Raw genomic sequence first — 15,300 nt, 5'->3', positions numbered from 1 at the left:
CGGTTCTTAGTTGGTTCGACTGGCGAGCCCTTTAAGAACCGGTTGCTTTTCCACAGGCTAGAGAGCCAATACAGAGCCAGGTCTTATGTCACAATACGCTTCATGTTTCGGTTCACTAGCGCGGCACAACAGGCTTGTTCGAGGTGCATCAGCACCACGCAGACCGATCGATCGTTCGGCACACAACCCACTAAAGCACCGCGAGAGCAATCCAAAAGCATAAAGAGCAGTCTGCTTTCCAGTCACTCCCGCAGCACCCCGATGCCTCGCACCGACCGGTCCGCGCAGCGCCGATCCATCCCGAACATGCCTAAATAAACTATCAACAATGGCGGACGTTGCGTTGCTATATGTTCATGGCTTTGCATCCAAACACAGCGAATCAAACGTGTTCGCGTTCAGCTGCTATTTCAAATATGGCGGTCCAAAGTTTCTGTTCATCTTGTTGGTCACGGTGATGCAAGTGGTTCTTCCTTCTAGCCCAGCAATGTTTTGGTGCTTTGGGTGTCGAAAAACAAAGAACCGGTTTGAAACTAGGCTCTGGCTCTGAACCAGCACTGGAACTGCCTTGGTGGAAAAGGGGTAACAGAGATGTTGAGTAGAGAACTTAAGGCCAATTTCATCTTTACACACGTAAGCTAAAGACCATCGACTCTACCGTGCGACTCCACCGGGCAGGGACACCGGCAAGGGATAGTAGTAGCTTTTTATTTAATTTTTTCATTGATATGTTTATTATTGAAATGTTGTTGTTACATGCATGTGTAGGGATGTAACGGTATGAAAATTTCTAATCACGATTATAGTGACCAAAATTATCACGGTTATCAGTATTATCACGGTATTGTTAAAATGTGCTGGAGATGTTCAAAAAGTACCGAAACATAAATCACTTCACCAAGTTTCATACTTAAAAATCAACAAACAGCAAATAAAATGACTTTTTGTTTGCATAATCACTAAAACAATAACATTACCAATGAGGTCTGGATTTTAAATGACAATTTGACACACCAGTTTAATAGCATGTTCAAATAAATAATGTAAATGTTCAAATAAAGCTTTGAAAAAGTTTAACATAAAGGTAGACCACACATTTCAGCCTTTAAAGAAAAGGGTTAAATTAAAATAATTAATAAATGATTATATGTATTTTACCTGCTCCATAAATAATTCTATATAGCATATCTGAATTGTTTAAAGTTTGTTTTTCATCAACCGGTTAAAATTTACAGCAGGTCATGCAAATTTGGTCAATTTTTTGGCCAGACAGAAACTGCACACAGACTGAATGTAAATAAGTGTCTGTAAATCCACTCTCTGACAGCAGGTGGCGCTTTATACAGAAAAGCTGAATTACAGCTGATTCCCGTGAACTCCGCGAACACTTCCTTTAGGTATTACATGGAGCGAAGATGAGAACAAAATGCCATCAAATCGTTTCTGAAGACAGTCCGAACCTTCAGAGGTACATTCATATAATTAATTCATTGATATATTAATTTGTATAATTCCCTTAGCACTCTTTTAAAACCTCCCAGCTTTTCCGCCCTATTTTCACTCAGAACGAAACTACTGTGCTGCTGTGCGCACGTGAGACTGTTACTGAAAACTCTGCTTTATGCCGGACAGTATTTATTTATCGCGAGTTGTTTAAATCACGGTAATCGAATACGGTTTTAATGATAATTAAAATATGAAACGGTAATACTAACCGCGGGGAATTTTATCATGATTTATCGTCAAACCGGTAATCGTTACATCCCTATGCATGTGTCAATTTTATTTAATTTCTTTATTTTCTTAAATATGTGGGTAGATAGTATTTATAGAGTTGTAACTTTTTAGTTTTAGTTACGTTTTCTTATTTGTAAGTCGCTTTGGACAAAAGCGTCTGCTAAATGACAAAAGTAAAGTAAGTAAGTAAAGTAAGCTTACGTTCATAAAGTACACAAACATTCTGAGCTTCTTCAGGTAAGCACTTTGTTTGCTAGAGCTCAGCGTCCTCGGCTAATTTAGTATGCTGATCCTAAAACACCGGCAGCCCGTCACGACCTTCCCTTGAACTGCCCTAGATCAGTTCACATACACTTACAATCTCTGTTAGCACTTTGTCTTCACACAGTTGAGATGTCAGATGACAAAAAAAAAAAACACACTCTCTCTGAAATGTGAGTGATAGCACCTCTTAGCGCAAGACTTTCTTTGAAAAAAGACGAAAAAACAGCTTATCTAACAGAAACACTATTGAACGCTGTCGAGCAATTACCGAACCTCCACAGACAGCCAGCAGAAATGGGCCAAGATAATCAGCAAAGAATGAGGTAAACAAGAAGCTTTTCAGTAGTCAGTGCCAGTGATATGAATACGGCCTTTCATCCTATAATAGAAATGAAGCGAAAGGCATTCTTGGCTATGATGCCCTTAAAAGGGATGTGCAAAGTTACATATTTTCAGTCGTTGGGTTGCCTGACTGACCAGACTAATTGATCTTAATAAGAAATCCTAGTATAATTAGGCTGGTTTCAAGTTGACCGGTCATGAATTATACATTAATTAGTGGGTATTTACACGAGTCGTACAAAAATAGCTAGACAAAGCACACTGACATGGAACAGAATGCATCTTGTGACGTTCTTTAAACTTGGATTGTTTTTAGACATGTAATTTTAGATAAATGAACTGTTGTATAAAATTAGAGATCCTCCAATCAGGATTTTTGCAGCCGATACCGAGTACCGATTTCTTGTCATGGTGATCGGCCGATACCAATGCCGATTCTGATGCTTCAAGCTTTATATAACATATGTAATAAAGTTATATAAATAAATCACAAAAATGATTCCTTATACAGAGAACATTTCAATATACCTTTAAAATAGGGTTTATGCATAACATTATGCATAACAGGATACTTAATATAAGACAAAATACAAAAAAAGGAGCAGTCAAAAAACTCTGGAGGACAAAATAAACATTGAGAAGTCTGATGTAACTTAAACATTGTCCAATACAAGTCTGATCAGGACAAAATTAATTAAAAAACAACAACAATGAACATTTAAACTCATAAAAGAACTAATTGGAGTGGTTTGATGTAACTCATTAGGTTTAATTTAACATTGTCCAATGTTAGAGAGAGGACAAAATAAATAGAAACATTTAAATTCCAACATGGAGAAGTCTAATGTAACACATAAGGTTTAATGCTGTCCAATATAAGACTGAAGAGGAAAAAAGAAATAGAAACATTCAAACTACCGAAAGAACAAAACAGTAGTTTGATCACGGTTATATCCATGGCCGCCTCGGATAATCTGTCGGGTAATAAAAAAAAATGCATTCTGATTATTTGCGGGTGGATAAAATAAATCATAAATTATGCAAATAGTAACTACATTTTTTAAATACATTTTTTCATCAGACAGACGATTTAATTTGTGTGTGTGTGTGTGTGTGTGTGTATATATGTGTGTTCGCCTGATCGGGAAGTTGCAATGACAGAAACGGTGACATTCCAGATAAAGTTTGAAAGGAGTAAAGCCTGTGTTAATACTGTTGAGTAGGCTAATATGGCCAAAGAAGATATTTTATCTTATGAATAAATGTTCATTAAAAAGCAGCCCACGATCGTATTATGTTACTGTTACCCCATTACGGCTCCGACGAGGTTTTGTTCCATCCTCCATGCTGTGCCAACTCACAAAAGACTATTTTTAGCCGAGCAGCACGGAAAGAAACTTCAAAAACATGTCGCGTCGTAGCTGGTATAAACACAAGCATTGACTAGAGCGGCCGCGATCAGCTCCGGTTCCCGAGTCTGAGCCGTAACGCGCCGATCAGCTCTAACATCACTGACGTCCATTCATCATATCATCATGCAAAACATACAATACAAATAACTAATTTTTCATTGTTTCTCGAAACTTCACAGCATTTCCACACCAACGATGACATGACTGTGGCGCCAAATCATTTATTTTCCCACGCATCATGTACGTCCTCACAAATTGGCGTCATCAACTCATCAATCGATTCGTGAGATTGGCCAAATGTAGTGTGTACCAATCGAGTCATAAAATGTGATTATCGGCCGATACTAGGGGTGGGCGATATGGGAAAAATATCATATCACGATTTTTATCACGATTCTTTGTTAGTTTTACTATTTTGGTTTTACAAGTTGTCTGAGCATTACAGCCAAACTAGAAAGACAAAGATGCATGGCAGATATTTAGGCCAAAGTGGGTGAAGATAAAAAATCTTTGTCATTATTTTATTTTTCTTATTAAAAAATAAGAACAAAGATACACATTACAAATACACATAATATACAAATAAAACAAACAGTGCTTTATTTTCAGGTACAATAGGTGTATTTAGCAGAGCATTCAATGAAATTGAATGAACAAATATAAAAATAAAACACTAGATAGACTGATTCCTAAAGCATCTGTATTAAAGATTTTCAGTCAAGAATAGTGAGGGATTTTTCTCTTTGCGTTTTGTTGTTTTGTTAATGTTAAATGAATAGTTCCCCCACAAATTAATATTCTGTCATCTGTCTGTCAATTCTGTCATAATGTTGTATTTTTATATCATCATTTACTCAAAAGTTGTTTTAAACCGGAATGAGTTTCTTTCTTGTGCTGAACATTTATAAATGCTATTTTGAAGAAGGTGGAAAACCAAACAGTTGCTGGTCCTCAGTGACTTCCATAGGATTTTTCTTTCCTACTATCAAAGTCAATGTGGACCAGCAACTGTTTGGTTTTCCACTGAGTAAATAATGACAGAAATTAAATTTTAGGGTGAACTATCCCTTTAATGACAGTCGACAGCACGTTTAGTGTCCTGTCCCTTTAAGAGCTGCACGCATCTAATATACAGTACAGGCACGCATCCGTTTCTCTCTTAACTATTTACTTTCATTTTAGAGATAACCAACTCAGTCTGTATGTAAACCTTGTGTGTTTTGACAGTATTAGCGCAAAATATAACTTAGTTGAGTAATCAGGAGCTGTTAGACAGGCGTTTTAGTGCGCGTGCTTCAGGTGTATGTGCTCAGAACAAGCGCACGTCAGACCAGCGCGCGAATTAAACATTTAACCAGCAAGGCTTGTGTGCAAATAATGTACTTTTGCGATCGCGAATAAGTGCAGTGTCCTGTCTGAGTAACTCTACTGCTGTATGTCGTGTTGTACAGTATATAGAGACGGAGGCGCCAGAACTGTATTTGACAATGTGCGCGGTAGCGCGATACTACGATATTTCTTAAAAAGCAGATCGTGGAGACATTTTTATCGTCCACGATCAAAAATCGTCATATCGCACACCCCTAGCCGATACCGATCTCCGGCCGAACGATCAGAGCATCCCTATATAAAATCACATTTAAAGGTGCAATAGGAGATCTCGGAAAATGCTAACTTTAGCCTGATAGCACTGAAAGCAAACGTCCCACCCTACCTGCAATCGCCATCCAAAGCCACACTCCCTGAACGTACATACGCTCAAACAGCAGAATACCAGAGACAACATTAAATTACTACAATAGGCTACATCAACAGTTTCCAATTGCAGTCCTCGCGCCCTCCCTGCTCTGCACATTACATATGTATATCTTATCACATCCGACGGTTGTTCTATTCGACCGTAATAAGTGCCCTGCGAAGTGGACATCACTAGACCAAGATTCCAGTTCAAAGCGAGCGTATATGTTCCATACAAAGGGCATTAAAGTGTGTGAGACGTGAATTTAAATTGTATTTATTTACAGGGGTATATTATGTCACACTTCACACCTCTCTAGTTTCGTCTGTGTGTGAAGACGCTGCGCAGCACAAATCCGTGAATGAATGTTCCGAAGTGAAGTTCGCTTCAATGGATTTCCCCTGTAGGGAGCAATGAACATGTAGGGAGCATGTCAATCGAAACACAGTTCATGCACGTAGCTCTCTTATAACGAGCTGGTTGTGTGAATCAGGTGTGTTAACTAAGCGAGACATGCAAAATATGCAAAGCAGGGGTGCGAGGACTGGAATTGGGAACCGCTGGGCTACATCATGTGTTATTCACCAATGAGAAAACTGTATAGCACAGTTAGTAAAAGTACTACAATACCAGACAGGAAGATTGGGTTGTTGATGTTTGTCTGCCATTCTCGCTCTGACTGCATAGCGTATGTGAACGCACTGATGACGTATCCTGTCTGCGCAAACAGGGTGCGCAGAGGTATGCAAATATATACGTTGACAGGCAGGTAGGAAAGCCAATTAAAACGCTCGGACCGAACGTTTTGATTGGACGAACATTTTTGGTCCTACGCCTTCTACAGAATGTATAAATACATATAAAAACATTTAGACCACTTAACTTAATGATTGCTATAAGGATGTGAAGAGACTTTCAACCAGAATAACAAAAATGTTTCTGAAGACAATCACCTATTGCACCTTTAAACTCGTGATATTCGTGACAAAACAGCACTCGTGTAATATTGCACTCGCAATATTCTCCCAACTCATTTGGGGGCATTTTTGCCCCAATATCTTGAATTTTATGGAATAACTGCATTTATGGAGTTGTTACCCTGCATCATATTTGTCAATAATTAACTGTATGACGTAAAGGTCTGGGGGCGGGAAATATCTGAAAATATCTGCGTTAAATATTTTTATAGCGTTATTTTTCAGAACTAGGCCTAATTAATTAAGTTAACACATTAAATTGACAGACCTAATATATACTGTATATAGATATATATTTCCCCAGATTACTGACCTCAACTTTGTATTACAAAGAAATGCCATTGTAATACTTTACTGTATTAAATGTAAATGGTAGAGCTGTTATTTAATGCATTAACACAAAACAAGTTAATGTGAACAGGAGTTACAGCCAGTGGCATCTTTGCATGTGATCTTACATTCAACTTGGATTATTTTTAACTTGACGTGGCATCTTAAAAAACGCAACACATTTTGGAAGGCTCGAAAAACAGCATGAGACATGATGTCCCAAAGACATCTAAATATGCATGGCTGTTTTGACAGTGCTTTGTTCGAGTAGATGAATTTAAAGGCTCAGCTTTTCTGAGAGGATTTGATGGTGCACACTTAAACAGCATTTTTATTTATGCTAAAAATATTTTAAATTGAAGAAATGTATCTAATATTCAACTTCACTAGTCAGCTAGTCAGCTGTAGGGCAATTAGTCAAAAATTGTATCTCAACCAATAGACCTAGAATATCTAATTGTGAATACAACTTGAAGATGAATTATTCATAACACAATGGAAGTAAAAATGCGGAAAGGACACAAACATAGAAATCAAACATTCTTAGAGCCATTCATCCGAAAGCACGGGTCTCTTGATTTTGCGGTGGGCGGGCAGAGATTCCGCATTACCACATAACAGGCTTTGAGCAGCCTGTATTTAATCCACACTGATCTGATGGGATTAACACATCGAGGTCAGGCTGCTGCTATCAGGCCTGGCTCCAAGCGCTTTTTCTTACCGGCCCGGGAAAACCTGGCCTGTCAGAACCTCCGCTTTCTGCTCCAAGCAGATCTGGAGACCGCCAAGCCATCTGGCTCACGCTCCCAGAGCCAGAATCCGGGTTCACACGGAGAGCTGGAGGATTTTATAAGCTCTGAGCTACTGACCTCCAAACCACAAAGATCACACAACTGCTAACCACATCAGACTATAATTTGTGGACTGGCAAACCAATATGCACACTCTTAAGCAAAGGGCTAGACCAATAACAATCGCAATGTGGCTCTCTAGTCCTCGTTGCCAAATATGGAGAACAACATCTTCAAGAACTGACTGTATTGAAGAACATCTTCATCCAATATCACTTAAGAGCTTCTGCTAATTTCTTAACACCAATGGTCCTTTGTGCTCCACACATTTGTCTCACTATCATCTACTATGCCATATTAACCACCAGAACTCTAATGTACCTTGAGAAAACATGGAGTTGACTGAACCACACAATTTGTGTTTACTGATTTTCATCAGTCAGAATGAATACAATCTGATTTCAGATTCTGAAAGCTCTTTTTATATGAATGTTTAACATTGCAATCTGATTCACATATTCGTTTACAAACAAAACTTGCCCAGTCACTGTGTTCAGAACTGGAATAAAAGCCATCGCAATTTTGTGTCTGGAGCTACTGCGAGTATTATTCATTTCAATAATCATTTCTGCCTTGACGACTTATCTAAAAAGAAAACTGACTGTCTCATCCATTGACCAGTTTGTAAGACATGAGATGTAAATAAACATTTGCATACTCATATGACATAAATGGAAGGTAAACATACACATCCAAGCACTGTGCATTTGTGCAAGGTATTTTTTTCTAAAGGAAAATTAGCAAGAAAATGTATATTCATTTATAAGACTTTATATATAATATTGTGTCCTCCAGTGAAAGTTGAAGAGAGAAGTTGTCTTGTCTGAATCAGGAGAGAAATATGCAAAGATCAAGCACTGTTTACATGCAAAAACAGAAGCTACTTGTGGATTACAGTGATGCTTTTGTCAGCTCTCATTCTGACGGCACCCAGTCACTGCAGAGGATCCACTGGTGAACAAGTGATGTAATGCTAAATTTCTCCAAATCGATAAAGAAACAAACTCATCTACATCTTGGATGGCCTGAGGATGACTAGATATTTAGCAACTCTTGCTTTTTTGGTGAACTATTCCTTGAATTAAATTGGGAAAATGGTCAGATTAAAGCATTTACATGCTCAATTCTTCCTGTTGCTCACATTATTTCATGTCTTCACCACCCACTTCAAATTTTAGTCTACCTGCAACCTTCAATGTACATGTACAGACAGAGAGTGTGTGTGATGATGACCCGTCCACTTAAAGTACTTCAGGTGCAAAAATCTACAGTGATCCAGGCGGATGCCATGAGGTTTTGAAGAATTTTTTTAAAGAAACTGGAGCTCTAAATCATCACAGGAAAGCAGTTGACCTAGCAAAGGACTAAACAGAATTTCCATGACACCATTATGGGAGAATGTGGGGGTGTCCTGTACATCAAATATTGTTATTCATAATACAGAAGCCAGTTGTCCATTAGTAGGGCCTGCCATTTTAGAAATTACAGTAAATCTTCCATGAAAATACATTCCCTGTAATGTTCTAGTCACGCTTGGGGTATACTGTGTGGCCCATATCCATAAAGCCACAGTGTGGAAAATTATCTTGCCTGTTTGATTAGACACTGACACCGCTGAAGGAACAGGAAGAGATGGAGGGAGAGCGAAAGAGAGAGAGGCTTAAGAAATGAGTGTGGATATATATACGAAATTAAAAGAAAAGACTGACAGCAGTACTGCACGATTTTTCTGTGCCAGTTTATTGGACTGGGACTCAAAATCTGCTGCAATATCTTTAAATAGACAGGACATGGGGAAAAAGTGACAGTAGGTGCACACGGCCCAGAATCCTCTCTCATCACTCACACACATGCACACAAACACACACAGGCAATTTCCCAGGAGAATACATATTTATAGATGTGTATACAGTGAGGTCCAAAAGTCAGAGGCCACTAACCAAAATGCTTCTATTTAGCATTATTCTAATTTAATACATTTGTACTGCCAACATGACAGATTAAATAAAAAGCTGAGCCAAAAAAATTAGGAACAGTTAAAAAAAAGAAATAGAAAAGAAATTATGACTTAATTTTCCCTTTTAATTTCATATTTGATTAATGTCATAACATTTGATTTTTTTAAGTTGTCATAACACCTTTTTTCAAATATTTTCTTTTTTTCTCTAAATTGGATTTTCAGTGTGGTCTAAGACATCTATTTCATCTTTTTTTTTATGTATAATTAAATGACAGTTCTTTCTCCCTCCATGATCTTGAATGCAAGCTCATAGAGGCCTAATATGATAATTTGCAAATTACTCTTTGCAGATCACAATTGCATGCCAATATAACGTACAATTTCATTTTCCCCCTAAATAATCTCAATAAATGTCTAGTATAACAGGAACATGACAACGTGGTCTGGTACCCCATCAGCACCTTCTCATTTCAAGTTAATTGTGTCTGCTTGATCACTGCGCCAGGCCTCCTAACCATGCTGCCCCCCAACTGGGATCTATGACGGCTAGAAATGAGAAATCATGGCAAATAGATTACTTAAAGAGACAATTCAACTATAAATGAGAATTCTGTTATGAAAGCGACAGAATAGCTAAATTTCAGTCATTTCCTCACAAAGTAGCAGAAGAGTCCAATAGAAAACTTGGAGCCTGACAGCCAGTAGTCACCTTCATCTTTATTGTATAAAAAAGGAATGCCACATTTTTTGGAAACATACATTTTAAGTAAGAATATGCATTATTTGCAAATGTGTGTGTTTTTTTTTTACTTCATTATACTGTTAAATGTAATCTTAAGCAAATCTCAAAATAAATATCAATTTTTCATACTGTGCGTTATAATGTTGCTTAATGATTCCTAAATTCACTTTTGGCATTCATAAGGTCATTTTTTAAGTGCTTAATTGTTCAATTAAACAAAACAGAATTTTAACATCAGCTATCAGCCATAACATAAAAATGATTATCAACTATTTATCTAACAGTATCTTTGCATCTCTAGTTCTGAGCAACATAAGGGCGAGGAGATTTTAAATTTTCTTTAAGGGGCGTCAAACTGACAGCAGCCCCCTTTCACCTATTCGTACTGAGCATATCGGCCAATACAGCAGACGCAGACCCTTCATTAAACAGATTACATCCTGTCAAAAGCAGCGGGGCCAAAGACTGGTAGTCCACCATTGGGGGTGGGTGGGGGGTTTCAAAACACAACTGCTGTTGGCTGATTGTACACACTCGCCGTGGGAAACATTCTCACACCTCACACCCACACGAGACGTCACTCTCCTCTGGTCTCCATTCACTGGTCTATCAGAAACCCCTGTGCTTCCTGCCTGAGAGCAACACACCACTCACCAGATGGCTTCCTGACTGAAACCGGTGCCTCAATGAGAATGTGGTGATACACATTTCGTTAAGCAATTAAAATGCCCCCATCGCTCTCACGTCCGCCAGGTCCCCGGGGGAGTGGCATGGTGTGAATGCGATTTGGAAAATGTGACTCTAGAAATCCCAACAATCCAAAAAAGACCCATGTGTAATTAAAAGCTTGTCCTTCACCACGTTAATGGCCACGAAGAGGAGAGTGGGCATCGCTTCCAAAGTCTCAGGAGCCGAGAGAGATTTAAATGTAAACAAGCCCGTTAAACATGTCTAACAAGCATGCAGATTGGCACAGCTGTCAGATGGCTTCCTGCCTGTTGGTGGGAATGGCGCTGGCTTCCATGAACTGAAACTCACTGGACTGACAACAGGTGTTAAACTCTGTGCTGTTGCCGCCCAAGGCCACTAAAAAAAAGCATGTCACCGCTAAACTAAACTTTCAAATTAATTGTCAACATCATGACAACACCTATAATAATTAGAGCTTCAGCCTGCAAATAAAATGATAGCAGATGCAACCAATCAACAAAGTGTGATTCACAAACAAATTACCCTTATGAACAGTTCTTTTTTAATGAATTACTCACAAAAATGTCACATTGCTGATCTTCTGACAATAACAAAGCACAAAATTATCATTAAAATGAGCACACATCCCAAAGTTTTTTGTTTTAACTTGAAGGCCAGATATACAAGCATAAAAGATAGTTCACATTAATACTGGGTTGCATTAAAAACAAAGTCTAAAAACACAACCTAGCAAGACAAACAGGCCAGCAGTCCTCAGCAGCTTAAAATCTAAAGATTTCACGGGTCATAAACAGTGCTGCTTTTCTCAGCCTCCTATGTGACCACCATCACGGCTCAGTTGCTTTTTTTTAAACTTTTTATTCATCCTTTTAATTTTCCTAAAGCACCCAAATTCTGAGCATTTTTACAGATCAAAAAAATCTCCCTACAGCTTCAAGATATAACAATGAACAAAGTTTCAATTCACCCTATACTTTGAAATCACTGTAACTAATATAAAAAGAGCTCTTGATCTGTGCAACAAAGCAGCATATCAAATCTGAATTATCTACACACAGTCTTTCCCATCTAATTATCGGAATAATGCAGATATTAAAACTGTGATATGACAAAACTCCTCTAACCTCTTTTACCGCTTACCCTGTGCTAATTTCAGACAAAACGAACATGTACACATGCGTGATGAATTAGGGAAGAATCGCACTGGTGTGGTCTGTCTGCTTTTATCACAGGAGAGATTAATCAAGGAGAGGAATGTGCATCCATATCAGTGCTGCATTCCTAAAATCGCCAAAAGCAACAAGAGTAATGGCATCGCTGTGATACGAAGGATGTTTTACACTCGAGGGGATGTTGGATCTAGACTGTGTTCTTTCAGAAAGAGGAGTCGGGCTGGTGATTATTTTCTAAATCTGATCTGATGTATTTGACTTTGCAGAGCTTAGATAATTTAATCCACAAAATCCTATTAAAAACTAAAAGTCTATGTACATGGCTCTGAGATGGATTTCACATCATCGCAAAAGTAAGTGTAATACACTTCACAAACAGTACTAGCTGTGGGTCTAAATGCTTTCATGAGACCACCATATATCCATTAGGGAAATGTAATTAAGTCATTTCTTAACCAAAATACAACAAGATGACACCGACTACCAGTGGCCGGTTATTCCTGACATGACTGCTATGGAATGTCCTGATGTGGTGAGTCCTGTAACCACTATCCTGGCAGCCAGTGTTCACTACAGTGTTTACACGGGGCTGTTTTACAACAGTAATTTTCCACCTCCATCACTGGAGAAAACACAAACATGCAAAATCGAATGACACAAACATCTAACACAGCAAGTTCTGTTTTCCACCTGAAATCGAAGGACAAGCACCATGAGAGCTTTATTTTACAAAACATAGTTTTGTCCAAAATGCATTACATTTGTCACTAGGTATAAGCCAGTATAGTACTTTCTAATGTTTTCTTACTCTGTTTGAATGAAGTTAGCTCAAGTAACAGTTTCTTTTCTGAATTTGTACATGTGGTAAAATACTATTTTATAGGCCTACTATGGTTTCCATGTTAATTTTTTGAAAGGCTGCCATCCAGTTTCATGTAACCTCAGAAATAAAAACTAGACTCAGTGTCATTGGGCTTTTCACACTTGAAATCGTTAACCCTTAACCCCAAGTAAACTTAATCCTGAGTTATCTTGTTTCATGTTTCACATTGTTCATACCATACCCAGAGTGGTCAGGTGAATTTAAAACCTTTGGTTTAATGCTCTTTGCATATGTATGATGTCAGTGACACTGGTTTGAGGTGGGAAAACAGCACACGACAGTTTTAAAACCGCTTGCCCACCGTTCAATGTCACCAAGTAGATCCACTGCGCTTGTGTAAAGTCTGCTAAAGCATGATAGTTTTTCAGTAGTCGCGCCACCGTCACTGTTCAGCATTTTAACCCTTTCTCTTAAGACTTGAAAGTTTACGCCACATATGTAGCCTCCGTAAGTGCGTGAATATTTAATGACAACACTCATTGTTTACGGTGTAGCACCGCATGACACGGTTAACCTAGGGTTAAAAGCAGTACTACGATGTGAAACGTTGCTTAACCCAGGGTTAAAACTGGCCTTTACCCAAAGTTTTAAAAGAGGTTAACCCAAGTGTAGTATGAAAAGCCAATATAATCAGTGAATCTATGAATAATTATTACTGTATAGTCTTGTTTTCCGCAGATGAGGTGCAAGTGTTATTCTCTACTCGCTAAAGTTCTTCTACGCACTGGCTGTGCCTCAAATCCCTTTGAGACAGTATTTTGTGGCTGTACACGCCTGTGATGCCCCAAACGTTTTTGGAAGAGAGCTCGCGGGGTTTTGAGACACAGCCAGGACTTCAGACAAAACAATTCTGCACAAGCATCACCTTTGGTTTTTCATCCTGTTCTCCTTTTTGTTCAAAACCCCCGGTACGCAGTTGGTCAGTTCGGTCCAGTCCGCGTGTAAGCCACAACTCCAACCGGTGGAGAACCGAGAGAAGAGCCAGGTCTCTTTCCTATTGGGTCGGTAACAGGTACACTTCTTCTGTCCCGGTCTACAGTCGCACGGAACCTCCAGCCTGACATTCTGGACCAGGTGCCTCCCGAAGGTGGTGCCGCCGGTCTTCTGGATGTGGAGGAACACGATCACATCATCTCCTTTGATTTCAAAATCCACAGTCCGCTCCAGATCCCTGATGGGGAAATAGAATTTCTTCACGTAATGTGGATCAGGAGTCGGGAAGAGATCCGCATCGTCTTCCAGCATGTACCCGTGTGGAGAGCCGAAGTTCATCATCCCCGGAGCCACGTACTGATACAAAATCAGCATGAACAGAACCGAGCCGACAACGATGAACAGAAATTTACTGCTCCTCTCAACCATGTTCCTTCCAGTGAGGAGGTTCATGTGTTACCATTTCCCGGTTGACTGTTTTTTAGGGTGTCTCCATATATAAACACACGGCAGTCAGAGCATCGCGCGCGGAAAGTGAATCGTCAGACACATAGGATCAGGATGGAAACGGTCGGACTCATTGCATCAGAAGTGTTGCAGTATACGATCCAGTACGGCGCGATTTCCCTCTTTCCACCACAGTATGACACAGTGTGTTTAAAGTCCTCGACACATCGCTCTGAAGCTCCTCCAGCAGCGTGCACAGCGACACCCACTTTCCCAACACGCGCGCGCTCCAACTCTCTCAAACACAAACGAGCACAATGTTTTGTTTCTAGAGAACGCCCGCGACTCCTTTTGCATTATGATAGTTATGATATTATGATAGCTCAGCGGCGTTTTTTCCCAAGAAGCAAAGCAGCCAGTGCCTCCTCAAACAAAAAAAATACATAAAAATAAAAAATGATATATTATCTAAACTTGTAATATATAAAAAGCATACTTTTAATGAACTTCAATTTTGTAAGTTACCTGTATTTTTTTAGTTACTATAACTTAATCAAAACAGCCCAACTACAGTTTGAAAAAACATGATTTATAAAAATAAATAAAAAATGATCTGTTTTTGCAAATGAACTCTTCATGCATTGATTTGTGCATTTGTTGAAGTTTTGATAACTAATGTTTAACAACACAAACCTGATGAGACTTTGATTTAATAAACAGAATGTTAGTATACAGAGTATAAATATTAAATAAAAACAGCAAACTAAATGTGTAAAACTGTATAATTTATTTTCCGTTAAT

General features: G+C 38.8%; 1 protein-coding gene across 1 annotated transcript in view; it reads right to left on the bottom strand.

The window, feature by feature from the left end:
• LOC306881944 (heparan-sulfate 6-O-sulfotransferase 1-A-like) overlaps nucleotides 1-14,797 on the bottom strand; it is a 139,092-nt gene extending 124,295 nt beyond the window's left edge. Inside the window, exon 1 of the mRNA XM_079436330.1 lies at nucleotides 13,985-14,797. Coding sequence (XP_079292456.1) covers nucleotides 13,985-14,505 — 521 coding nt within the window. The 5' untranslated portion in view covers nucleotides 14,506-14,797. The remainder of the gene's footprint in view (nucleotides 1-13,984) is intronic.
• Nucleotides 14,798-15,300: the final 503 nt, after the last annotated feature.

The sequence above is a fragment of the Barbus barbus genome (genome assembly GCF_936440315.1).
Source record: "Barbus barbus genome assembly, chromosome: 15".
Classification (NCBI taxonomy): Eukaryota; Metazoa; Chordata; class Actinopteri; order Cypriniformes; family Cyprinidae; genus Barbus; species Barbus barbus.
Note: the sequence above shows the minus strand (reverse complement) of the source record. Positions and strands in the feature narration are given on the sequence as shown.